This window comes from Phocoena phocoena, chromosome 19 (assembly GCF_963924675.1).
Source record: "Phocoena phocoena chromosome 19, mPhoPho1.1, whole genome shotgun sequence".
NCBI classification, from domain to species: domain Eukaryota; kingdom Metazoa; phylum Chordata; class Mammalia; order Artiodactyla; family Phocoenidae; genus Phocoena; species Phocoena phocoena.
In genome coordinates, this window is record NC_089237.1 from 12,955,537 (window position 1) to 12,982,500 (window position 26,964).

The 26,964-nt window shown below is 53.1% G+C and overlaps 1 protein-coding gene across 1 annotated transcript in view; it reads right to left on the reverse strand.

Annotated features, from left to right (window-relative positions):
• B3GNTL1 (UDP-GlcNAc:betaGal beta-1,3-N-acetylglucosaminyltransferase like 1) overlaps positions 1–26,964 on the reverse strand; it is a 109,512-nt gene that overhangs the window by 16,106 nt on the left and 66,442 nt on the right. Inside the window, exons 8-9 of the mRNA XM_065897474.1 lie at positions 6,156–6,251; positions 1,248–1,372 (exon numbers count right to left, since the gene is read on the reverse strand). Coding sequence (XP_065753546.1) covers positions 1,248–1,372; positions 6,156–6,251 — 221 coding nt within the window. The remainder of the gene's footprint in view (positions 1–1,247; positions 1,373–6,155; positions 6,252–26,964) is intronic.

Sequence of the window (26,964 nt, forward strand, 5' to 3'; positions counted from 1 at the left end):
GAGGAATCCGCCGGCCAATGCAGGGAACATGGGTTCGAGTCCTGGTCCGGGAAGATCCCACATGCCACGGAGCAACTAAGCCGGTGTGCCACAACTACTGAGCCTGCACTCTAGAGCCTGTGAGCCACAACTACTGAGCCCGTGTGCCACAACTACTGAAGCCCGCACGCCTAGAGCCCCTGCTCTGCAACAAGAGAAGCCACCGCAATGAGAAGCCCGCACACCGCAACGAAGAGTAGCCCCTGCTCACCGCAACTAGAGAAAGCCCGCGCCCAGCAACGAAGACGCAAGGCAGCCAAAAATAAATAAATAAATAAATAAATTATATGGATGCAGCAATCTGGGACACCCCCCCACCGACGACACATGCCCAAATCAGCATCACACCCACTGTGACAGTGGACAGGAGACCTCCCAGGACAGAAACTGAGAAGCCACGCCTTCCAACGAGTCTCACACCCTCCAGGGGAAGAACAGAGTCTCTTCTACTTCCAGAAACACAAATGCATGTCCCTGCATCATGCTCTTTACAATCAAAAGATCCCCTGATCGTAGACCTGTTTCAGGGCCCCATTCCTCCCTGTCCCCAAGAGAGCAGCATTACGGTAGCACCAAGGGGGATACATACTTGTAGTTGTTTGAAATGTAACACCCACACACATGCACAAACGTGCACACACAGACACACATGCGCACACACACACAGTTCAAACTAAAGAAAGAAAAGCACACCCCTCCCTTGCCTTCACCCTGCCTGTACTTTCGGCACCATCCCTGCCCTGTCCCTGGTAGTCGGCCTCTAGCCTTGGGGCCTGGGGGATGTGAGGGCCATGAGAGGGAGGGGGCTAGTGTCCTTGTGATGCCCCACAGAGGAAGCGGCCCAACCTCGGTCCCAATAGCCCTCCCCTTGGTGGGCGGAGAAGGAAGAGGGTGCCCCCAGCCCGCCTGTAATCACGTTAGCGGGGGGCTGGGCTCACGCTGAGAATCCCCTCAACTCAAAGCAAGTGAGAACAAAACCCCAAGAGAACAACTACACGTGAATCCTACCTCACTTCAAAAAGGTGAGAACAGACATTTGGCCTTGATCCTGGGGAAATGCTGGTCCGTGGACCTAGGACAACGTCCCTCCCGGGAGGCCGCAGGCCCCGTGCTGGCCACGCTCCCAGGTTTCCTGCCTTGCGACCTGACTGGGTCACCCGTGTCTGCCCCACTGACCCCGCCCGGTCTGGCCCCCCGGACTTGCGTACTCGAGGACGGAGTGTGTGGCCGCGCCGGGGTGGTAGCGGTAGAGGAGCAGGCTCTGGTCCACGCGGACAAGCCCGCCGCCCTTCCTCAGGTGTTCGTGGAAGAACAGCAAGTCCTCGGGGACACCCTGCGGGACGAAAGAAACGTGTCTCCACTCACGACAGAGCCTCATTCTGGCGACGGGAGACGCGGATCCGCCCGGCACCCCAGCCGCTTGAGCCTGGCATGACCCGTGAGGCCTCAGCGGGAAAACAACACGTCCAGCTTCCCCACCTTGTGGCCGGCACTGGCAAGCGTGGGCAAGTGTGACCACAAGAGGCGTCTTCAGGACAAGAAGGTGCCCGAGGGGTGGACCCAAGCCCCAGTGTCACACTCACAGCCTCAAACTTGACCCCTGGCCCGCGCTGCTGGCCTGATGACCTGCCCCCTCCCTGTTGACGGGCTTGCTGCTCCCAGGGTCTGCAGCGTCCCGCTGGGTGTTCCCGTCCTGTGAGAACCCAGGCCTCCCGCCCCCTCCTGGAGAAGCGCAGACCAGGGCTGGCCGTTGGGGTCACAGCCACCCTGCTGGTCAGTCTGGGGGATCTCAGTCCTGGTGGGGACACCAAGTTGGCTCCCCTCACTTTTTTAAATTCAAGGTGAAAACCAAGTGAGCAGGGGGTCTGGACAGGAGGTCACCCAGGATGTGTCTGGTGAGCAGAGCCCAGCAATGGCTGGGGACACTGCCAGGACCCCTGCTCCGGGCAGAGGCTGGTTTCCTGACAGCCCAGAGGCTGCTGCTCTCCGGCCCCAGCCTGTCCTCCTCCGCTGGTTCCCCAGCCCGAGCTCGGTGTCACCGAGCCAATGCCAGCACCATGGCCGGGCCCACTGCTTCCAGTAAAGCCACGGCTGCCCCCCAGCTCGTCCACCCCGAGAGGAAGGTGGCACAGCTGGCCTCTGAGGTCTCAATGTCCTGATGGAGCCTGGTGGCTGTCATCCTCGGGGGGAGATGGGACCCCTGGCCCCTCTTGGCCAGCTTCTTGGCCCGAGCGTATCCCCTGACTGGGCCCTGTGCACCTGGCCTCTGGGGTCTGTGATGAACTGATGCTCTTTGTGGCCGCCCAGGCGCGAGGTCCGCTGCCTCCTGGCTTGGGCCTGAGCGCCATCCCTGGAAGCAGCCCACTCAGCTCTCACTCCTGAGCTGCCACACTGGGCACCAGCCTGCCCGCCTCCGTCCCTGAACAAAGCCACCACTGCCCAGGGAATCGCCGCCCGGGGTCCCTGACACACCGCAAGGCCGTCAGGGCAACGCGATGGAAGCCAGCCGAGTAGGAAATCGGCGCAGTCTTGTTAGCGACGCGGAAACGCGCGAACCACTTCACTTGCAGCGTCGGGCGGTTGAGTCAATTAGTGACTCGATGGACTACTGTGTGGTGACTGAAGTGTTTTCACAAAGACCACAACGACATGAAAAGATTTATAACAAAATGTTAAGTTAAAAATCAAGTTTCAAAATTGTGTTTGCAGCTTGGCTAAAAGTGGTCCACAGTAAAAGGAAGACAAAAGGACCCCACACAAAAGTTCACAGCAGATGTGTGGTGATGGGTTCACGGGTCATTTGCGTAGTTTTTCCTTTTTCTAATTTTCTGCATTTTCAGAGTCATCTTTCAAGAGCACGTTGTGACTCTGCGCTTTATAGATTTAGGAAAGAGAAAGTGTCCTCTCTTCTCATGACCAAGAGGACCTCAACCCCAGAGTTCCCTTATTTCTGGCAAAGAGACAAGTGAGAATTTAGCCAGAGGAGGTACCTGGGACATGGCTGGAGGGCACCCCCCACCCCCGATTCACAAGAGCCTGGGCACCGCTGACCGATCGCAAACAGCGACAGAGGCCGCGATGGGATGCAGAGGTGACGTCAAGGAAGATGGGGTGCTGAGCCCCGGTCCCCCATGGAGATGGGGACCTGGGCAGACCTGGGGGCTCACCCGGAGCCCTGGGGCCTCTGGGGTGTGAGAACGCGGCTGGATGGGTAGGCGCCCTCAGAGATGTGGTGAAAGGGGATTAGGACCCTGTGGGACAAAAGGAGACAAAGAAGGAGAGACACATCCTCCTCCCCTCCCTGCCCTCAACACCCGCTGCACTTCCCTGGGTGACAGAGGGGGCGACCCTGAGGTAGGAATCCCATGAACTGCAGCTATACAAAGCCCGTGTGAGAAGAAACAGAAAACAGACACTTCCGTGGACAGAAATTCACCCCAAATAACAACAACAACAAAAACCATGAAGGAGAACTCTGGTTCCACACATCGGAGTCAGGTCCGCATTAAGACCAATCCCAGTGAGACCATGAGTCTTTAACAAGGGAGGAATTCTCAGAGCCTCCAGGAAAAGGTCAAGCACCTTACAAAGCCGAGTGAATCGAAGGAGCGTCAGGCAAAGCAAGGCAACAGGGAGCTGTGCTGTCAAGACATGCAAGCGAAGGTGTGACTCAGGGTTTTCTGTCCAGCCCGTACCTCCTTCACATGTCCAGAGCCACAGTCTGAATGGGCAGGAACTCAAGGAACGCTGAGGCCCGGACAGCCTGACATGCGAGGCTGAGTCCAGGGACACAGACAGGTGGCTGGGGACTCAGCACGCGGAGTTGCCTTCTGATGAGAGCGGAAATCACGCAACCAAACAGGAGGAGAAAGGAAAGAGGGAACAGATGATCTACTGGCTGCTGTTCAGGCAACAGGTGGGGGTCAGAATACCTTCAAAAACCGAAAAACAAAAAGCCAACCAGGAAAGGTTTAAGCAGAGCACTTGGGACCAAGGGCGTTTAAAGAGAGAGAAATACAAAGATGACAAAATACAGACCTTCTTCGATACCAAGAGAAGGATGCACCAGAGAAGGTGCTGACTTCTGGCTCTGGGTGGCTGAGTGGCCAACCTCTACAGCATCTGTGAGCCCCATGCCCAGAGTGGGAAGCCCCGGGGCGGGGAGATAAAACCCACAAAACAGGGGTGGAAGCCCCAGCCTCGCTGCTCTGACATCCTCAGGATAGAATCTGGGACGAGCACAAGTGGGAGTGAGAGGAAATCCCAGAACGCTGAGACCCAGGGTGGGAGAAAATACCCACAAGCAAGTATCTGACCAAGAACACCAACAACTCAACAGTAAGAAGACACCCCGCTTAAAACTGGGCAAAAGGTCTGGACGCGTCATAAAATAACATACAAGCAGCCAATCGGTGCATGAAAAATTGCTCAACATAAGTCATCTCAGAAATGAAAATTAAAATACAACAAGAAACTACAGAACTGCAATCAGAATGGCTAAAATGCAAAGAGCCTGGGGTACACCCTCTGGAGAGGGGGAGACAGCTCGTAACTCACACAGCGACTCCGAGCCTGGGGATCTTTCCAACAGATGCAAAAGCACTTCTGCAAAGTGTCTGCTGTGCTGGGTGGCGACCCCCCTCCAGGCCGTTCCCTCTCCAAGACTTTTTCACCCAGGCCAGACCGGCCCTCAGAAGAGCCCTGTTCTGAACCAACAAACACCATTTTTGTCACTTTCCTTTTTGTTTAAGGGCCTGAAACCGTTGCCTCCTGGGGACATCCAGACCCCTCAGCTGGATGCTGTCCTGCGCCGGATGGCGCCCTCCTCCAAATCTCCGACTCCCCTCCCCCACCTCGCCTCTGCGAGTGCATTTTCCCAATTTAAAACCTGTGCACCTTGCAGGTTCCAGCTCGTGGCCGCTGTGTCCACGACCACTCAGCCACCCTCACCCCCGAGTCTCGCCACCATCCTGCTCTGCGTCCTTTTGCACCTCGACTGTCCCGGCTGCTTCGGTTCCCTGCCCTTCTCTCCATGGGCAAGAACTGCAGCCTCTTGGGCCTGGAGAATCAGCTGAGGACCAGTCCCCAAACCTAAGTCCAGCCCTCAGGGCACTATGCTCCCCTCGAGCCCCTGGTTTGTAAACCTGAGACCAGCACTGCTCCTGGAGGGCACGTCTGGGCGACCATGAGGGACCGTCCGGCCAGGGTCCAGTGCAGGGGGCAGTGGGGGAGCCAGCCTCTCCCTCTAAAATGAGACTGTGTGCGTGACGGGCAGGGGAGTGGGCAGAGGAATGCCGGGTAGGAGCAGGGAGGGGGTTGGCTCCAAGCGGCCCCTGTGCAGTCAGTGAAGGTCCCCCCGAAGCGGAGAGGACATTCAGAGCAGGCAGGACCGTGGCCAAGGTCCTGGGGCAGACGGTGAGCCTGGGCCTGAGTTACCCCCACCTTCCAGCCTGATGGGCCTTAACATGCCTGGCCCACCCCTTCCACCACGAGGACCAGAACTCATGATCTCAAAGCCAATTTAAGGGCGGGGGGGTTAAGGGAAAATAAACTAACCCTCAGGTTTACCTTCTGATCGGTGTCGGAGTGCTCACTCTTAAGACTGTCGGGGTGGGAGGGGAGCAGGTCAGCGTCGCGTCCCCATTTCTAGGCCGGAGCCCAGAGACCAGCGTGGGCCCCGCTCTGCAGGTGAGGCCCCTCAGGTAGGCGAGGGTGCAGACGAAAGAGCCAGGCCAGCTTGGACCCGAACACCCCAGGGCCACCGGCCACGGGAGAACTGGGGAGCTCTTCCCCGGCTGCCGTCCAGGGGTGGCAGGATGACACTGCCCACCTCCTGCGCTTTCCCACAAACAGCTCTTAAAGCAGGATGAGGCAACCAGGGCCGGGCAGGTGTGAGCCAGGAGCAGACGCCCGGCGCCCACAGCCTTCACACAGAAATCCCCTGCTTCCCGCACAACACAGGCCGAGCGGTGCCCCGGCTGCACCCTGGGAGGCTCAGCACGCCCGGCCCGCCCGGGAAGCAGGAAGCGCTGCAAAGGCCCTCACGGGGGGACGGCGGCCCAGCCCAGCACGGCCCAGCCCAGCCCAGAGGAGGAATCCACGGGATACGCACTTACCCGCCCGCCCTCGTCAAATGGGCCCACGTGGGAGAACCAGGCTCGGGAGCAGAACCAGGTGGGCATGATCACGGTGGGGCCATTGGAGGTAAACACCTGGAAGCAATTAGTATGGACACAATTAACAGAGAAAAACAGCTCATCACACAACCCACAGGTTATTTCCCACAAAGTCACTCAGAAGGTGACAAGCAAATGTGCACATCCCTTCCCTGTCGGTACAAAGGTTCAAGGGGCTTTAGAGCCAGGTCAGTGGTGTCCAGCTCCCAAGGCTGACAGATGGGCTCAAAGTCCCCCCAGGTCCTGTTCTGCGGCTGATGAACCACCCGGGTTCTCGGGGGGCGTGCTCTAATCACTGCTTGAGCCAGTTAACGAAAACAAGCATCTAAAACGAAGAGGGATGACAAGGCATTGCACGTCCACCATGTGGGGCTTTCTTCACCATGTCCAGCACCATTGGTGGACAGCTGGGCTCAGGGGCTCTGCAGTCTTACTTTATTTCTACTATGTTATAAAATCTGCACTTGCACCATTGACTCTGTGAGAACCTGGCGGACGTTCGGTCCGTCCTGGACCTGAACCACTGACAGTGAGAGGCTGTGAGCGCACTGTGGGGACAGGGAGCCAGAGGCCGGAAGCTGAGCTGGAACAGAGCAGGATGGACAGACCCGCGTCCCTCTGTGCCTGGGACGTTTCTTCTGTATTTGGACGTGGCTTGTGAACGTCCAGCAGCAAACGGTCACTCAGGACAGGTCGCCCCTCGCATGCAGCCCACACCCGCCAAGCTCGCTCAGCCCTGAGCAAGCATCTCTTCAGCACTTTTGCTTCAAGATGATTCCACCACCACCTCACTCAGCACCCCAAGTGGCTTCTGCGTCTGAGCCACAGGTGTGACCTGAGCCTGAGTTTTGCTGTGAGCGAATGCAACCTCAATCACACAGGTCACTGGGCTTCTTTTAAAGCTGGGGAACATTAATGAGGGTGAGGTCCAAACATTTATCACTATTTTACACAAAAACAAAGCCGGGTTGTAGTGGTTACACAAATATGTACACATGTGCTAAAACTCACAAAGCTGTATACCAAAAAGGAAAACAGTTCGTTGTACTTTAATTTTTCTTAAACATTTTTTTTTTTTTTTTTGCGGTACGCGGGCCTCTCACTGTTGTGGCCTCTCCCGTTGCAGAGCACAGGCTCCGGATGCGCAGGCTCAGCGGCCATGGCTCACGGGCCCAGCCACTCTGCAGCATGTGGGATCCTCCTGGACCAGGGCACAAACCCGTGTCCCCTGCATCGGCAGGCGGACTCTCAACCACTGCGCCACCAGGGAAGCCCCAAACATTTTTTATTTAAATGGTTTTTCCAGGCTTAATGATGCCTCGGAGGGGACATCTGTGTAAAAAAAATCAGAGGCACACACATTCCTAACCACATAGATACGTATAGACATACGCACAGACACACACAGAGACACACGGACACACAGACACACACACACAGAGCAGCCAGCCACCTCTCCAGCCCGTCACACTGTCCAACGTGAAGACTGACCAGAGGAGACAGGGCTGCCAAGGGGATACCAGCTTTGCAGCTGCCTCTGTGCACTGGGGCCTCCAGAGCAGTGAGCCCCAAAGGGCCCCCCAGAAGTCCCCGCCTCTCGAGTTCTCTGCTCACTCTGGAGCCTCACTGACCACAAATGTGGGGAAACACATTTGTGGAATTTTCTCTCTGGCGACACAGGGAAGAAACGAGGCTGGAGTGGTGACGAGGATGTTGGTGATTGACGTGGGCGCTGCTCGAAGGCACAATGGGGTCCCTCACACCCCTCCGTGAGGTTAGGAAGTGGAGCAGCTACCTACATGCGGGTTCCGAGTTTTTTGGGGTTTTTTTTTGTGGTACGCAGGCCTCTCACTGTTGTGGCCTCTCCCGTTGTGGAGCACAGGCTCCGGACGCGCAGGCTCAGCGGCCATGGCTCACGGGCCCAGCCGCTCCGCGGCATGTGGGATCTTCCCGGACCGGGGCACGAACCTGCGTCCCCTGCATCGGCAGGCAGACTCTCAACCACTGCGCCACCAGGGAAGCCCACAGGTTCCGAGTTTTAAATGTGGTTTCCAGCAAGACAGAACTTGTGAGGGTCTTAACAACCCTTCTAGAAATCTGCCAGCATCCGTTCTAGTCACCGTTTAAACTGACTTATGTGCACGTGAACGAATCCCATGTTTTAACCTGGTGTGTGAAGTGTAGCGTGTAGGGGTCCCAGCGGGCAGTGAGTCCCTCTGGCCGCCCTCTGTACACAGGTGCCGCTGTCTGTCCCCTCGAGGCTGCCACTGGGTCCCCCTTCCTCATCCTGTGGCAGAGCAGGGGGCCCAGGTTCTGTCCAGACTGGCCACCGACCAGCTGGCCGGGGGACGCTGTGGAGCCCTCGGGAGAAAGTGGCCTAGGCTCAATGAGCGTATCCCGCCTCTAAAGTCCCAGCGACTCATTACAAGAAATCTTGACCAAAACTGTCTTAGAAGAAAACCAACCTTTCTTCCACGAATGGCCCGTTTGGGTCGCTCACTGCACTCACATCACATGTCCAAGTGGCCAGGGCAGACCTCCTGTCCCCCACGTGTGAAACATGGCCAGGCCCCAAAGCGTCAGGCAGGTCAGCAGGACTCCAGGGCCAGTTCCCTGGCTTGGTCACGACTCTGCCTCCACTGCCCCACGGGCTCAGGCCAGTCCAGCCAGCCCACTGGGGGGCCGAGGGCGGCTCCTGGCTTCTCTGGGATTTGCCCTGCCAGCAGCCACTACCCCTAGCCTGGGCCACGGAAGTTTGGCCAACAGCTAGAGACCAGAACACAGGGCTCTCTCCCTTGACACTTGGGGGGCATGAAGGATCTGGGCACCAGGCTCCCTTTCCTCCCCTCGGCTGCACTGCCCGTTCTGACGTCTGGGTCAGGGTCCAAGGCAGGGAGGGAGAAGCACGGCAGCCCCCAGGAGGGAAGGGGTTCCCAGGGAGCTCCAAACACCCTGCCTCTCTTGGCCCCAGGCTCCGGGCACAGAGCCTTCAACCCCGACAAGCCCCTTGCACAGGCACACACGCACACACGCACACACACAGACACACACCCCACTCCCACTGCCCTGGGCAGGCGGCCCCGAGGGCTAGCCCACCACCCGCGAGAGGGATGTGCTGGAATTGAAGACCCCGGGTACCTAAGTCAGCTCACTTCCACTCTGATCAGGGGCATGGGGCAGGGGATGCCCACACCCTCCTCAGCCCAGCACACGAGCTCCCACACCCAGTGGCGCTGCAGCCTCAGAGGGTGGGGGCGGCTTGGGCAAGGACCCCGGAGGAGGGCTGAGGTACCCACGCGGGGCTGGCTACAGCCACCCCCACCCCCACCCCCACCTGCGAGCACGGGCGATGCGTCTGGCCGCGTTGGCTTCGTCACGTGACCACCATGTGCTCCTACTACCCACTGATTCTAACACACTCTCAGCCCCCAGGCCTCCGAGCCGAATGTCTGATTAATACACACGGGCTCGGCTCACCTGTGAGGCTTCATTCTGCCGGCGCTGCTGAGATGGACACCGCGGATGGCGGCTCACGCCACAGCTCAGGCTCCGGTCTGGTGGGGCCTCTTCCTAGCCTGCAGGCGGCCTTCTCCCCAGGTCCCCACGCGGCAGCAAGAGCGCCAGCGTCTCTGCTACTCAGCTCATCACGGGGCCCCACCCTCACGGCCTCAGCTGACCCTAGTGACTCCCAAAGGCCCCACCTCCCAATTCCATCACATTGGAGGGGGTCAGGGCTTCGATACAGGAATGGGGGACACAGACAGTGACTTCCAGCTTTGCTCCAGCCTGACCCCCAGTGTTAGGTGATCCAGAGCCCTGCTCCACGGACCCTCCCACCCAGGAGCCCATCAGCACTGACCACTCATTCCTAATTGCCCCCAAGCTCCAGACCACAGACCTGGCTGCCCACTGACATCTCCTCTTGGTTGTGTAAAGGGCGACTCAAATGACTTTCTTACAGCTTTGTTGACTATGATTGACATGCAATACACGGTACATATTTAAAGTCTGATGAACGTGACCAGCATACAAACCCCCTCCCCAGCTTCCTCATGGCCCCGTCTGTCCCCCTTGGTGAGCTCCCTGTCTCCCTCCCCAGGCAGTTGCTGATTTGCTATTTTTTTGGCTGAGTGCCTTGTGGGATCTTAGTTCCCCAACCAGGGATCGAACCCAGGCCCTTGGCAGTGAGAGTGCGGAGTCCTAACCACTGGACCACCAAGAAATTCCCTGATTTGCTTTCTATCACGAATAAGTTAGCTTGCATTTTCCAGAATTTCACATAGAGTCATGCAGTAGTGCTCTTTTCTGGTTTCTCGCACTCAGTACCACCTGTTCGCTCAGAACTACAGCTGTTTTTCCATTCGCCTATTAGTGAATGCAGGCTGCTCCCAGTTTGTGTTGTGGGTATATCTGTGTGTAAGCCTCTGGGTGGAGAGGCTTCCATTTCTCTCAGGTAAACACCCAGGAGGGAGTGGCTGGATGATGAGGCAGTTGTACGGTGAGCTTTCAAAAAAAAATGGCTGAATTGTTTTCCACAGTGGTTGGATCATCTGCATTCGCACCAGCGGTGTGTGAGCTCCCATTGCTCCACATCCTCGCAAACACTTGGGATGGCCAGCCTTTATCTCCTAGACGTGCTAATAGGTGTGCTGCGGTATCTCATGGTGGACTTAACATTTTTCTAATGGTTAATGATGCTGAACTAATTTACCATCCATATACCTTATTTGATGAAGCATCTATTCAAATCATTGGCCCATTTTTTATTGGGATGTTTGTTTTCTTATCACTGAGTCTTGAGAGTCCTACAGAGGTCTGGGCACAAGTCCTTTATCAGATATTATTTGTAAACATTTTCTCCCATTCCCCTGGCCTGTCTTTTCATTTTCTTAACAATGTCTTTCGGGACTTCCCTGGTGGCACAGTGGTTAAGAATCTGCCTGCCAACCCAGGGGACACGGGTTCGAGCCCTGGTCCGGGAAGATCCCACATGCCATGGAGCAACTAAGCCTGTGTGCCACAACTACTGAGCCTGTGCTCTAGAGCCCACGAGCCACAACTACTGAGCCCACATGCCACAACTACTGAAGCTTGTGCACCTAGAGCCCGTGTTCCGCAACAAGAGAAGCCACCGCAATCAGAAGCCCACGCATTGCAACAGAGTAGCCCCTGCTCTTCACAACTAGAGAAAGCTCTCGCGCAGCAGCGAAGACCCAATACAGCCAAAAATAAATAAATAATTAAAGAACAAAACAAAACAAAACAATGTCTTTCAAAGAAGTTTGTAAATTTTTTTTGATAGGTAAGAACTGAATTTATTTAGAGAGAAACACACTCCACAGACAGACTGTGGGCCATCTCAGAAGGTGAGAAAGGCACCAGGGTGTGGGGTTGTCAGTTTTTATAGGGGTGGGGAATTTCATAGGCTAATGAGTGGGAGGAGTATTCCAGCTATTTTGGGAAGGGGCAGGGATTTCCAGGAATTGGGCCACCGCCCACTTTTTGAACCTTATGGTCAGTCTTGGAACTGTCATGACGCCTGTGGGTGTGTCATTTAGCTGGCTGATGTGTTACAGTGAGCGTATACTGAGGCTCAAGGTCTAGTGGAAGTCAACTTGTCTGCCAGTTTGGACCCATTTGGTTCTAATCCGTTTATGTCATGTCCTCGGGCTATGTCATTCTTTCAAAGGTTGTGCTCTGCCCCCTTCCCTCCTGTTTCATTCCCCCCTCAGAGATTTTACTCCCATATTCTTTATGGAAAGCAGAAGGGTGATGGTAAGGAGTTTGTAACGTTGATGAAGTCCAATTTATCCATTTTTTTCTCTTTTGAATTGTGATTTTGGTATCTTATCTGAGAACTTTCTTGCCTAACCCAAGGTTGCAAAGATATTTTTCTGTTTTCTTCTAGAAGTTTTATAGTTTTAAGTTCTACATTTAGTTCTAGGGTCCATTTTGAGTTAACTTTCATATATGGTGTGAGGTTTTAAAGTCCCATTTTATCCACGTTTTTCATCTGTTCAAGGATTATGCTCTTTCTCCAGTGAACTGCATTTGCACTTTTATAAAAAAACCCAGTTGTCTGTGTACACACGGGTCAATTCTGGACTCTAGTCTATTCCTTTGATCTGTCTGTCTGTCTTTATGCCAACACATACTGTCTGGATTAGCCTTGAAGTCAGGCAGTGCTGGTCCTCTAGCTTTGTTCTTTTTCAGGTGAACTTTGGCTATTCTAAAGCCTTTGTATTTCCAACAAATTTTAGAATAAGTTTGTCAATTTCTATTAAAAAAAAACCCTGCTGTGATATCGACGGGGACCACGATGAACATACAGATCAATCTGGGGAGGATGGACATCTCAACACTGAGTCCTCTAACCCATGAGCACCGTGTATCTCCCATTCACTTAGGTCTTATTTAATTTCTTGCAGTAATTGTACTAGTTTTCTGTGGTTGCTGTCACAGACTACCACAAACTTAGTGACTTAAAACAATAGTAGTTTATTTTCGTACAGTCTGGAGGGCAGAAGTTCTAAATGAGTCTCTCAGTGTGAGACTGGGGTGTCAGCAGGGCCTCCTCCATTCAGAGGCAGGGGCACCATCGTTCCTCACCTGGTCCAGTTTCTGGAGGCTGCCAGCATCCCTCGCCCTCCCTGGTTCACAGTCCCTCTCCTGTCTTCACAGCCAGCAGCTTGGTGCCTCCTCGTCTTTCTGGGTCAAATCTCCTTTGCCCCCTCTTATAAGGACACTTATGATGGCATTTACGCCCCACCTGGGTAACCCAGGACAATCTCTCTGTCTCAAACTCCTCAATCACATCTGCAAAGACCCTTTTTCCATTTAAGGTAACATTGCCAGTGCGCCCACCGCCCCCCCAAATGTTTGCAAACGTTTTTGGTGGTTACACCAGGGTGGGGTGGGGTGGGGGGATGGGAGGAATACTCCTGGTATCTAGTTAGGAAGGGAAATGAAATTTTAACTGTGATGAAACACACTATACCCTCAAGACGCTACAATTAAAAAGACTGACACCACCAAGTGAAAATCGTACACACTGCAGGAGGGACGGTGAGACAGAACCACTTTGCAAAGCAGCTGAGCAGATGCTCAGACCCTCCGCACAACCAGCCACGCCACTCCTGGGCACACGCCACACAGAGCAACAGACAAAAACTGTCTGAACCCAAACGTTCATCAACAACGCGTGGCCGGACACTGAGGTGCAGCCGCAAGGGACGCGCCCCAGCAAATAGATAAGCTGCCGATATGCACGCAACTCAGGTGAACGTCAGGGAAGAGCAGCCTCCACCATTTCATTTGTGTGGAATCCTAAAAATGTGAATTCTAATCACTGGCAACAGAGATCAGGTCAGTGGTGCCTGCGGCTGAGGTGCAAAGACACAAACTTTAAAAGTCTTTAACAAAATCTTTGCTGCCACCAAGGAAGCTGCCAGCACGAGTGTCCTAAAGTCATCAGTGCAGTTCTGAGACGCGTGACTCCCAGCATCCCAGCATCTGGGTGCTTGGGGGGCGGCGGGGGGCGTCCTGGAGGGTCCAGGAAACCAGGCCTATCGCCGACAAATGCCACAGAAGGGCCCCTGAGGCCCTCTGCACCCAGCATTTCCTAGCAAATACAAAACATCAGTCCCAAGAAACGTGCTCCATAACTTCCCCTGTCAGAAAAAAGCAGATTTCACACTGTTATTTGGAAACCATTACAAAGCAAAACTGAGCTTCCTGTTTTCAATGCTTACTTGCCAAAACCCCAGATGTGTTTTCTGGCGAGTGACTCTGCAGCTGCACACCTGATTTCCAGCTGTTTCCCCCGGTTGTGGGACTGACGAGAGAAAACAGAGCCAGTCCCCAGGCACACAGGCGCATGAAATGAGGCTGTGAGTGTAAAATGCACATCAGATTTTGAAGACTTATGGAAAAAAGAATGTCAAATATCTCGTTGATATTTTCCTAATGATCACACTGAAAGGATAATAGTTTGTATATACTAGATTAAATAAAATATTATTATAATTAAATTCATCTGTTTTTACCTTTTTAGTGTTAACTATTAAAATTTTTTTAAATTATATTTTGGCTTGCATTTGTGGCTCATGTCATATTTCTTTCTTTTTTTTTTTTTAATTCAAGTATAGTTGATCCACAATGTTGTGTCGATTTCTGCTGTATCATATCATATTTCTAAGTATCTGTCCCCAGACAATTCAATCTGTTCTTTAGCGGTTCAGACCCATGAAGCAGGAGGAAATGCATGGAAACGGCAGAGGCTGGTTCAGACGACGGGCGGCTCCAGCAAGAAGGAAGGGGTTTAGTCAGAGAAGAGCCAGGCCTTCACCAGAACTGGCTGAGGGTCGGGCCTTGGGTGGCTGTGGACTCCGTGAGCACAAGCCCGCCCCCCTGCGCTGCTTACTGCTTTGTCAGGACCTCCAATACTTGGAAATTAAAACAATGTACTTCTAAATTTCCATGGGTCAAAGAGAAAAAAACCCAAGAAACTCAGAAAAGATTTTAGGCCAAAAAGAAAGGAACAACACATCAAAATCGTGGAATGCAGCCAGAACGATATTTAGAGAAACTTTTATAGTTTGAAATGCTTATATTAGAAAAGAAGGTCTCAAACCAATGATCTAAGCTTCCACCTTAAGAGAGGAAAAGAGCAAAGTAAACAGAAGAAAGGACATAATAGATACAAGAGCAGAAATCCATGAAACAGAAAATGAACAATCAAGAATAACCAAAAGCTTATTCTTCAAAAAAAAACAAACCCAATAATATTGACAAATCTCTAACTTACATATGATCAAAATAAAAGGTAAAAGACACAAATGATCAGTATGAGGAATAAAAGAACCTAAGTCACTATAAAACCTACAGACATTAATAGCAGAGTAAAGGAACATTATTAAGTTTATGCCAATAAATTCAATGACCAGATAAAATGGACAAATTCTCAGCTGCTCCAGCCAAGCAGACCAGGTGCCTGATCTGGGGGGAAAGACACCACAGATACCCCCAGCCCTGGTCCCCAGCCCACCGCAAGCCCAAGAGACTCGCCTGCCCACTTAATCCACAAACCGTTACCAATGACAAGTTGTTCTAAGCAGTTAAGTTTGGAGTCGCTGGTTAAGCAGCAGTACATAAGTAGAACCAACGTAAAGTGTGTGTTGGGTGGCCTAAGTGGTGGAAATACCATGACCGGAAGGTAAAAGAAGTTAGAAGTGCCACAGGCAGCCCTGCCCCGTCCAGGGCTGGTGTGGAGGGAGGGGAGGAAGAGGGTCACCTCCAGAGCTGGGTAGTGGGGCATAGCACTCAGGGCCGGAGTCCTCTGTAGCTGCCGTTGGGCACCCACTACGTCCCCAGAAAGGACACGGGGCTGGAGGTGCCTAGGGCCCCACGAACCCCACATCCAGAACGAGAACTCCCGCGGAGCAGCTGTCAGCCGAGCAGCAAAGGTTTGGGCCTGTTTCCTCCAGTTTTGTGGCTGAACCATCATAGCGGCCAGACCTGGAGAGCCCTCCACGGGTCAGGCGTGTTGTTCGTGGGCTGCACGCTGGCCCCAAAGGGACAGTCCCTGAGGCCCAGAGCAGACCTCCCCCATCCTGCCAGCTCCGGCGCCCGCGTGCACATCGGTCACTTTGCTGTGTTCTCCGTCGCGTCTCTCCCCACAAGGAGGGGCCTGTGCACTTTCTCATCTGACCTTCAGACTGAACCCAGGGAAACATCCACGTCCTGGAAACATATTCCACTTTCAGTTCCAGCGTCGGGCCGATGGAAGGAATCACTTGAAGTTCCAGAGAGATTTGCCAGCAGCTCTTTCAGAAAAGACACCAAGGCTTCCAGCATATGAATATTCAACAGCTGTTGAGGACGCTGCCGGGAAGTGTTCTCACGTGTGGTTCGTTCAAGGAACCCAAGCGTCAGGCCTACACAGACGCACACTTGGTAAAATAAATGTTTGTTACGAGACAGCACGCTGGCCTGCAATGGTCCTCCATCCCATAGGCCCTGGCAGGAAAGGCCCCAGAAGGGCACTCAGGCTGTCTGAATCACTGAACTTTCTGGACGTATTGCAGAACAGAGGACCATGGGCTCGGGCACCCCTTTACTCACAAGCCATCACACAAGAACTGGTTACACACCGCCCAGGGAAGCAGTCAGATTCATCAACCCTTCTCGCCCACGCTTACGCATCATCATTGTATTTCACTGAGTCGTTCCAGCACCAGGAACCAGGCTCACCTGCTCTTTCTGAATCTATGGAGGAAATGGACGGAGGGTAGATTTAATGCTTTAATACGATACTCTTCTCTGGAAGAAAAAGATGACTGCCAGGGTTTGGAATCTTGCTCCCAAATGAACTGAATAATACACATTAATAATATTTCAGATAGACCTTAAAATCCCAAATCCTAATCAGAGAGAACAGGAAGAGAAGGTCCACGTCCATTCCCGGATATGCGATCAGTGTGTCCCCCAAGGACTAAAGCACTAAAAAGTAACTTACTAAGTGGGATTAAGAAAGAAAACACTACAGCCTACAACGGGCAGGCTACAGCATTGGGCACAATTTTTAAAATACTTTGGGGACTTCCTTGGTGGCGCAGTGGTTAAGACTCTGCGCTCTCAATGCAGGGGGCCCGGGTTCAATCCCTGGTCAGGGAACTAGATCCCACACGCATGCCGCAACTAAGAGTCCACATGTCACAACTAAGGAGTCAGTGAGCCGCAACTAAGGAGCTGGCGAGCCACAATTAAAGAGCCCATGAGCCACAACTAAGGAGCCCGCCTGCCGCAACTAAGACCTGGTGCAACCAAATAAAGAAAAAAAGAAGACAAAATAAAATATTTTGAGTAGAAAATCAATACTGACGACATAAAAGTCAAGTCTGAGAACGAAATGCAGAACACTCAGGCTCCCCCCTAAAATGAGAGAGAAACCAAGGGTTTACAGCAGGTTTAGAAGCAGCTTCATGTCCCGAGAACCGCACATGGTGCCGTGTTGACCACGACACCCCACGTGTCCTCACACCTCTCTGTGCTCTGCGGCCTCTCGGCCTCATGATGTCCCCCCAAGGGGTGGGAGCTCTGCCAGCCCACCTCCTGCATGGATGACACAGAGCACATGCGTGACACCCACACAGGCAATGCAGGACGGGGACGCCTTGGCCAAGAGCGCCACATGGGCAGTTCTGCCCACAGGACGCTGGGCTGCAGGGCCAGCATTTTAGTTCACACGCATCCACACTCATCCCACGTGGATGGAGTCCGATTTACATTTGGTAAATGTAAAATCCTGGTTCCAGAAACATCTGCTGAGCCACTTACGACGTTGACACAGCCGGTGGTGGAGGAAAGGTTTTGGCGGCTTGACTGGTTTTCACTGGCAGGTGAGGGTCTGACCTGGCGACCTACAGGCACACACTGCCCAGGCGAGCTGCTGACCTGCCCAGGTGGTGGGACTTGAGGGGGTGCACGCAGCTGGTTCCAGCTGCTGCAGAACAACCCCTTCATTTTGCTCCCAACTTGGGGGTGGATTTGGGATGGGCAGCACCCATGTGGCTCCCTCGCCTGCTGAGCGGGCAGTGCTGGCCCTGAGAACCACCTCTCAGATCTCCTGGGGCCTAGTGCTGCCGTCTAGGCCCAGCGGTCCAGCCCACGTCTGGGCCAGGAGGCACCTCTGGCCCAGGGCCCATCCCTTCTTCGCGTCAGAAGCTCCAAGTCACCACACGAGGCGGCTGGTGTGCCCAGCACCACCCGAACTCCTGGCTGTTTGCACTTCCATGGCTGGGTGGGGTGTGTCTGTCCTGTTTTCCCCTCTAACCGCAGTGCCCAGCGGTGTCCCGCTCGCCACAGGGCTCAGCGAGTGTCCAGTGGGTGATCGGGTGAGAGCCAGAGAGTGGGACCCACCTGAGAGAATCAGGCCTGTGCACGTGCTCTGCTCACACGCGTGCAGGTACACATGGCCGCGAGTGTCTACCGTGATGCGAAAGCAGTGGGTGGACACTCTGTGAGGGGCTGACTGCACCAAGAGAGCCCCGAATGCACAGGCAGAGGTGGACGCAGCGTCCTGGGCAGGATGCACACACTTGTTTCAACTGAAGTCCCCAGGGAGGGGCAGCCCGGTGACTGTCAGTTGTGCCTCGCCATCCCACCCTTGGCTCCGCAGGCCCTTGGCCCCCAGAGACCACGTGACGAGGTCACGAGGAGTCGGAGGTCCCACAGACCTCTCTAGGTCAGACTCAGCTGTGGGATGCTAGAAGTCAGAGGTCAGAGCATCGCACACTGACCCACCCGTAGGGGTGGGAGGCCTGGGAGAGTCTCTGGGCCAGCCAGAGGGGTGGGGTCCACAGGGGGATGTGGCCTGCACCAAGGCTGTGAAAAGGCCCTAAATCTGGGGACGACGGGCAGCAGCTGAGTAAGAGGGCAGCAGCCAGGACCACCCGGCACCCGCTGCCCGTGTGTATGAGAGGCAGGCGGGGCCCAGCAAGGGGACGGCAGCACTGCCACACCTCCTGCCTCTCCCAGCTCTGCCTGTAGGGGCCCCACTTGTGCCGGCCGGGCCCTCAGCGGGAGGATGCCGGGGGACGTGGGCCATGGGGCAGCAGCAGGCCTCCGCCGCCCTGCAGACCACGGGCTGTCGCCACCCTACACCGGCACCGCCAGGAGGTTCCGCGCTGCCCTGACGGCCGCCCCTCGTCAGCCTGACGGCTCACGTGTCAACCGCATTCTTGGGTGGACTTGACGTGGGCACAACCCAGCCCCTGAAACAGCTCTTTAACTTGGCAGACGCCAGGGATCCCACGGCAGCAGTAGGCACACTGAGCCAGGTGGACCCCGACTCCCAGCCTCCTTGTAACGGGTGCCAAGGGCACTGCTCTCCCTGAAGCCGGCTCAGCACTTAGCGCCCCCGGGGCCCAGCTGGCTGCCAGCCACCCAACACTGAGTCAGTGATAACGATAAAAAGACAATGTCAGGAAAAGCCCTCCTGTCATTATTTGAGGAAATTATTAAACTAACTCCAGGGAAAAATTATCCTTTTCATTACATTAAGGTCAAGCTGCACCCACCCTTGGGGAGCTGCCCTCAGGGGAACAGGAGCCCCTCCTTTAGAAATGCCAGGGTTACACCATGTCCCTGGGGGCGGCAAAGCTGGCGAACCTCTGATGTGGGGGAACAGAAGTGCCATCCCTCCAGCTGGGTGTGTGGTCATGGTCCAGCATCCCCGTGGAGCCGCCTGCGGCTGGCCTTGGGCCGGCTCCTTCCCTGCCCTGTCTGCTTCCCCCACCTCCTTCCGGTCTTGAGCTCTGCTTTGGGGAACCCAACCCAAGTCACCCCTGTGTGTTACAGGCAGGAGAGGATGGGCGGGGGCACAGGGGGCTTAGCAATGACCAGGACCAGTGGAGGGAGGCTAGAGAGACATGTCTGTTCCAGGGGTGCTGCTGGCGGAGGTGGGGCACCCACACCCTGGGCGCTGGGGCCACAGAGGATGGTGGGTGTCAAAGATGGTGACTTTGCCCTGGATATGGTGAGCTTGAGGGGGAGGTCACTCCCAGCAGGGACCTGGACAGTGGGCTCCACCCCAAGTCCTGGGCAATCTCCTTAACTTCCCCCGCTGTTTCCTCATGATGGTACTGACCTCAGGGGGGTCGGGGCTGCACCGTCAATAGGTGTGAGGCATCTGGAACAGTCACGGGCTCACGCTCCTTGATGGGCATGACCTGGACCTCCCCAACCATGGGATCGAGGTGGGCAGTCCCACGGCCCCCATCTGCCCTCTCTGACGGTCCACACCCACCCTCTGCTCACCTCCCACCGTCCTCAGAACAAGAAGTGCCAAGGCTGGGGCCGCCGCCCCCACCCGCACCACCTCACCCCACGTCCGGGTTTCATCCCGTTGGGGCAGCTGTGGCCCCTCCTCCCAACATTTAGGAGCAGTTGGGCTGCGTGGTTACAAACAGGCCACATTCCGCTGCCCTCTCTGCAGTCCTGGTGGTCCTGCCCCAGGGCCTCCGGTCTGTCCTCCAACCACACTACATGCTTTTGGGAGAAGAGAAGGGAGAGGGTGATGGGCTGCGTCAGGACCCCTCCTCTGGGACCCCTCCTCTAGGACTTGTTGTTGCATAAGGATCTTCTTGGCTCTGTGCTTTGATCTCCAAATTCCCTCTTCAACCTCCCTTTGGGGGAGGGGAGGAGGGTGGGGGAAGGAGGAAGGTTTTTTCTGAATGTGCAACAAAGCCTCCCTCGGAGCCAGCTTTGCAGGGCAGTTCCCCCCGCAGTGACACGGAGATTTCCTTAAAACCCAATTTACACAGAATCATTTCAGATTATACATAATTGCTGAGAGCAGAACACCTATAATTTTTCGGAGCTGCTCCTTCCCAGACATTTGTTAAAGCTTCATACTTTCTCCGTCTTACTGACTCCCCACCTCACCCCACCTCCCACCCCAATCCTATTTGAACAAGACAGAACAGTTTCCAAAGCATTTCGTAATGTTTCTCTCACTCTACAAAGAACAAAGAGAGGGGCCTCCGTCCCCACCCGCCACTCCCAGGGCACCTCTCGGCCTTCATGCCTCTCACTGAGCTTCGCTGGGGCCGCAAACCCTGAGGGGCTCTCTGTTTCTCAGGTTGCACTTGCCGTTCCTCACTCTCACCTCTTTCCCATGAACTGGCGTCTCCTCCAGTAAACATCTCACCCTGAATGATCCTTAACCACATCTGGGGACATTTTGGCTCCAATCACAGCTCCAACAGAAAGGGCCCCAGACCTCCTCACCCGGGCCTGGCTGTGCCCTTGGTCCTGCTGAAGGTCATCTGACTCAGAGCCCTAGCACCCCGTGCGGAGACTCAGACCCATTCGTGCTCCAGCAGGGGCAGCAGGAGGCCTCTCCAGCTCTCTGCTTCCTCTCTTCCTTCTCCAATCAAGACTCAGAGAAATCAAATGCAATGCTTAAGCAAGAACTTTTTATCATGAACTCCCCAGGACTGGAGGTTTTTAAAAAATCAATTAAATGCAGAATTAAACAGGACAAGCCATATTTAAAAACCTTCCCTAAAATGAGAGAATGTCCAGAAGACACATTCATGATTGTTTTCTTTAAAATATTTACCCTAAATCATTAAACATTTTTTCTTTTAAAGAAATACATATTTGATTCAAGTAGTATAAAATATAACGAACGATCCCCCAGAAGTTAGTTATTGAAAAAAAGAAATACATGGGGTTTTGCACATCAGGGATAGGAGAAGGGAAGTGAACACTCCGGACCCTGCACACTTGGACTTGAATACACATTTTCCCAAAGAAGATATACAAATGGCCAATAAGCACACAAAAAGATGCTCAACATCACTAATCACTGGGGAAATGCCAATCAAAACCACGAGATACCACCTCACACCTGTGAGAAGGGCTACTATAAAAAATAAACAAACAAAAACAAAGGCAAAACCAGAAAACAGTAAGTATTGACAAGGATGTAGAGAAATTAGAATCCTCTTACATTGTTGGTAGAAATGTAAAACGGTGCAGCTGCCATTCCTCAAAATGTTAAACATAAAATGATCCTGCAATTCCATTCCTGGGTATATACCCCAAAGAATCAGAGACAGGGACTCAAACAGACAATGGAGGGCAATATTCACAGCAGCATCAGCCACAACAGCCGAAAGGTGGAAATAACCCAGTGGCCATCAAAATGTGAACGGACAAACAAAATGTGGTATAAACAGTACATACACACGATGGAATATCATTCAGCCATGAAGAGGAGTGAAATTGTGACACACACCAGGCACTGCCATAACCCTGCATTATCTGAAAGGACAACGGGAACAAAAGAATAAAAACAGAACAAAAAAGAGCAAAGAAAGTATAAGTTTGGTGGTCACTTCTTTTGGCCCCGTCAGAACAATGCAATTATTTTCAAAATCCAAAGAGAAGTTGGCTCATCATGATGGTTTCTTTCAAGTTTTCCTTTGTTCCTACTTCCAACAGTCACCCATGACTTAAGACACCAGCAGCCTCCTGCCACCTATGGCTGAGGGGCTGCATCCTACCTTTGCCTTAATACTCACATGAACGCCCAGACACACCTGAGAATACAGGACGCTGGCTTCCACTGGATTGGGGCCGCCAGATGAACTACAGCAAATGAACTATGATTAGAATGTCCCCGTTTGCTTCAAGGGTCCCTGCCTCCGTGATTCTCCAGACCAGACTACATCTGACTCTGACGAGCAGTTTACGTTCATTCTTTTTTTTTTAAATACATTTTTATTTATTTTTTTTGGCTGCTTTGGGTCTTGCTGTGCGCAGGCTTTCTCTAGTTGCGGCAAGCGGGGGCTACTCTTTGTTGCAGTGTGCGGGCTTCTCATTGCAGTGGCTTCTCTTGTTGCGGAGCACAGGCTCTAGGTGCGCGGGCTTCAGTAGTTGCAGCATGTGGGCTCAGTAGTCGCAGCACGTGGGCTCAGTAGTTGTGGCACATGGGCTTAGTTACTCCACAGCATGTGGGATCTTCCTGGACCAGGGATCGAACCCGTGTCCCCTGCATTGGCAGGAGGATTCTTAACCACTGCGCCACCAGGGAAGTCCCTATACTCATACTTTACCTCCAGTAAATTGCACGTGGGAAATGGCCACTCAACACACAGCTGACACCTAAGACAGCTTCCTTCTTAACGAGGAGGCCAGGATAAGAATGAATCACAGATTCACGGGACCGGGAGTTTCGCCAGCACATTCTAGCAGGTACCACGATGGGCTTGGCTCCCTCCAGCACCTTTGTATGCCCCGGTGGGGGCTGGCTTGCTCCAGGTTATCCCCTTTAATCAGTTAAATGACTCAGACATGAGCTGTGATCTTTCTTTTCCCCAGGACTGTCCTTTCCATGACTGAAGTTCAACTGTATCAGCTACAGTTACTGTAGCATCAGAACCAGAGTCCAGATGGCATTATCTGCTTCCTGCTCTCCTCACATGGGCTGGGCCGGCCACATGAACAATTTAAGCTAAAGTACATGAAGAAAGAGAAACACGTCTGCTGAGTAAACTCTTGTGTTTCTTTAAACGGTGTGTGTGTGGCAAGTTGAGGGGTGGGAGGGGCTTATATGCTTTTTAAATTTCAAAGAAAATGGTTTTCTTAGGAAATATTTCCATCTACCTCTGCCATACAACTTGCATGCAAGTCACAGATTACTGCATAGGTGTTCAGTGATTCCAAATGCCAGTGACCAGACCCCAGGCCTCCAGGAGAGACCCTGTGTGGGGCTGGGACTGTGTCTGACCCTCCCTCCCTCTGGTCCTCAAGGTGAGGCCCTGAGGACCTGTTGGACACGCACACCCTGGCCCACCCGAGCTGCTGACCCCGGCCATGATCTGGGTGAGAGGCTCTGAGGGTGAGAAGAAACAGAACTAAACCCTGATCTAATCTGCTGCGTCTTCTTTCTTGTGAAAGAGCGAGAGAGAAAGCCACGCAAAAATGGGACATGTCTAAGACATTCAAGATGAATGTAAGAGATAAATGCCAAGGTGGTGAAAATAAGCAAATGGGAAGAGCAAACGCCTATAGGCCCAGCAATGTCCTTCGCCGCCAGCCCTCAATCTCCCTGAGAGCTTTCTGGGAAAGCCAGAATGATCCCATAGTGACCACAGACCTCTTCCTGGCCCAGAGAACACACCTACTAAGGACATTACAGTCTGGTGCTGGCGAATTAGCCGCACCACTGCCTCACTTGGAGTCAGCAAACTTCTTCTGTAAAGGTCCAGATGCTAACATTTTAGGGTCTGTGTCACAGGTACTCAGCTCTGCTACTGCAATGCGAAAGCAGTCCCAGACAACACGAAGTTAACAAATGGGCATGGCTGTGTGCCAATAAAACTTTATTTACAAAAACAGGCAGCAGAAGAGATTTGGCCCTCCAGCCAGTCTGCCAACCCCTGGTTTAAGTGGTAAGCAGTGGAGCATTGACTTTAAACAAAAATTGCTTCTTTGATTACTTAAACCTGGAATAGCCTAGTATCTCTCCTTCACCTCTCTTCCAACTATAGGGTCTGTGATTAAATGCAGTACAGAGAGTTGTGGAAACAGTCCCCCAGAACTCAGAATTCCTGGAACCTAAATAAATAGATCCAAGAGGTGTAAAATGCTTTCACTGCTTTTTTCTATATTATCATATGTTTAGGTAAGTTACAGGTCATTTAGTCTTACTCAGATGACAGCACAGTGAGGGTGTGCAGGCCCCAGCAGAGGGCGCTCAGGCCGCAAGGAGGGAAGCTGCCCGCGGCCACAGGGGTGGGAAGAACTGGCCCACGGACAGCAGCGTCAAACCTTGCAGCTTACCACACAGCACCTGGGAACACAAACGCACCTCGCCAGCAAACTGTTCTGGGAGCTCCTTTTCCCCAGAAACACCCGGCGAGGCTGCGCAACTGGCAGGATGCGGAGCTGCGTCCTGGGCTGCCTCTGGCAGGTTGAAGGCACAGGGCGCAGGTCCCACCTCCCACGCCATCCCTCTATCCCTCCAAGGAAGGGCTGCAGCTGGCTCCGCCCCGCTGGTGTCCCAGCTCCCCCACCCCCGTCTGGTCCTGGGACCAGCCCAGCCCAGCTGGCTGGACCCTCTCTGCCCTCCTCACCCACAAGGAGGGGCCCGGCCCTCCCACCACCCTCTGTCCGGGAGTCCCAGCAAGTGGCCTTTGTTTCCAGCATATGGGAAGTCATTTATAGTTGGTTTTCAGTGATATGTTTTACAAATACTGTCTTCACCTCACTAGTACTTTGAATTGCATCCCTCCCTCTGGACCATAAAGCATGTCTTCAGGAAAGAGCTCTTTTTACTTGAGGAGGGGTGAGTATGTAAAAGAAGAGTTTTTCTAAAATGGTCAGAAGCCATTATGTGAACAGACCAGGCCAGTACCCTTTGCAGCACAGGACCTATTTGGGATGACAGGTCCTACCTGCAACACCAGGACACATCCCAGTGATTTCTCTCGGACCGTTTTTCTCGGACCGTCTGTGATGATGTTCACGCAGAATGCAGACACCTGATGCCCCTGAACTCCTGTGGCACCTGAAGTGAGGGCGGCAGCTGGACATCAGGGCCAAACAGCATCTCTACTCTGATATCCAATTATGAGTTAGACATCTGTTCCCAGACACTGCAGATTTACAACCAACCAGACAGAGGATCAAACCTCTTCACAGTGGAGCCAAACAGCTCCCCGAGATGCACAAAGCCCACCTGTCTGTGCTGAGGCAGCAGCTGTGGCCCTGGTTCCCAGAGCACCGAGGTGAGCTCCTCTGGCTCATGTTTGGGTGAGAAAAGGCAAGTTCTGAAGGGGCAGAAGGACCCTGGTTGGTGGGCAAGGTGACACAATGCTTCAGGTCACGAGGCCACCACTGGTGTCCTACTGTGAACACAGGTCATGGGTTCGGGTTGCGGGGGGGGGGGGGGGTGGCTCCAGCTGAAGAGAAACAGAATGGCCTGTTAGTTCATTAGGACAGATGAGGAACACACACAGGTGAGGGGAGGAGTGCACACAGGTGAGAGTGCAGGTGGGCTGAGGAGACCTCCCCAGGATCACCAAGCTTGCAGTTGCTAATGATTCCTTTTCATTGATTTTTGTCTCCTCTCACTCTTGAGGTGTCACTCCCTCTTCTGGTTCTGATATGTCACCAAGTGAATACTCAGATAATCTAGTTTCTTGAAACTTTGTCGAAAAGAAGGGGCTTCTAGGCAAGGCTCAGGGGCCATGCTGCTGCTCTGGGACCTGGGAGTTTGCTTTTGGGCTCTCCCCTTATTTTGCCACCAACAGAAAGTGCACTTTGCAAAAATAAATTCTATGTAGCTCATACAAGTTAAAAATCTTCCAGTGTGCCCTGGGGAGTATACAGCACAAACTGAAACATTCCATAAGCTACTGGCCATACTTTGTCCTGAACAGAGTCCACCTTGGTTCTCAAGAAAGGCGTGTGAAAACATATGGATTCGGATGGATACTTTTCAATGCTTCTGATGCTTTAAAAACACAAAAGTAAGGATAAGGGACTTAAAATGGGCTCCGTTTTTTATTTACAAAGGAGAAGTCCTTGAGTTAAAGAAAGAAAATGAAGCATTTAATGAAATTTATAGACCTCATTAGCTATATCTTACCAGGAAGTGATATGAATTCTTCTTAGAGAAAAAGAGCAAAGTTTATATGACTCATTTCCAGATTCCTGTGGTTTATTATCCTCATTTCTAAATTCTAATTTGTTGCAAGACTATCTTTAGACAGATAACAAATTTTCCAGGATTCTGACATTTTAACACCCACACAGCAACAAAAAGAAACTTTGAAATGAAATCCAAAACCTATGGCTTCTGGATTTAATAAAGACACAGACATCAATACAAAGTTTCTTTACTCAATAGTACTTTTTGGAGAAAGTTGGTAAGTAACCACTTTTTCAACTAAAATTTGCTAGTGTACCATGGCTCTATAACGCAGATACTCCTTTTAAATGAGAAAGTGAAGAAAAACAGTACAGGTTAATCCACTTAAAAATATGTACTGGGCTTCCCTGGTGGCGCAGTGGTTGGGAGTCCGCCTGCTGATGCAGGGGATGCGGGTTCGTGCCCTGGTCCGGGAGGATCCCACATGCAGCTGAGCGGCTGGGCCCGTGAGCCATGGCCGCTGGGCCTGCGTGTCCGGATCCTGTGCTCCGCAACGGGAGAGGCCCGCATACCGCAAAAAAA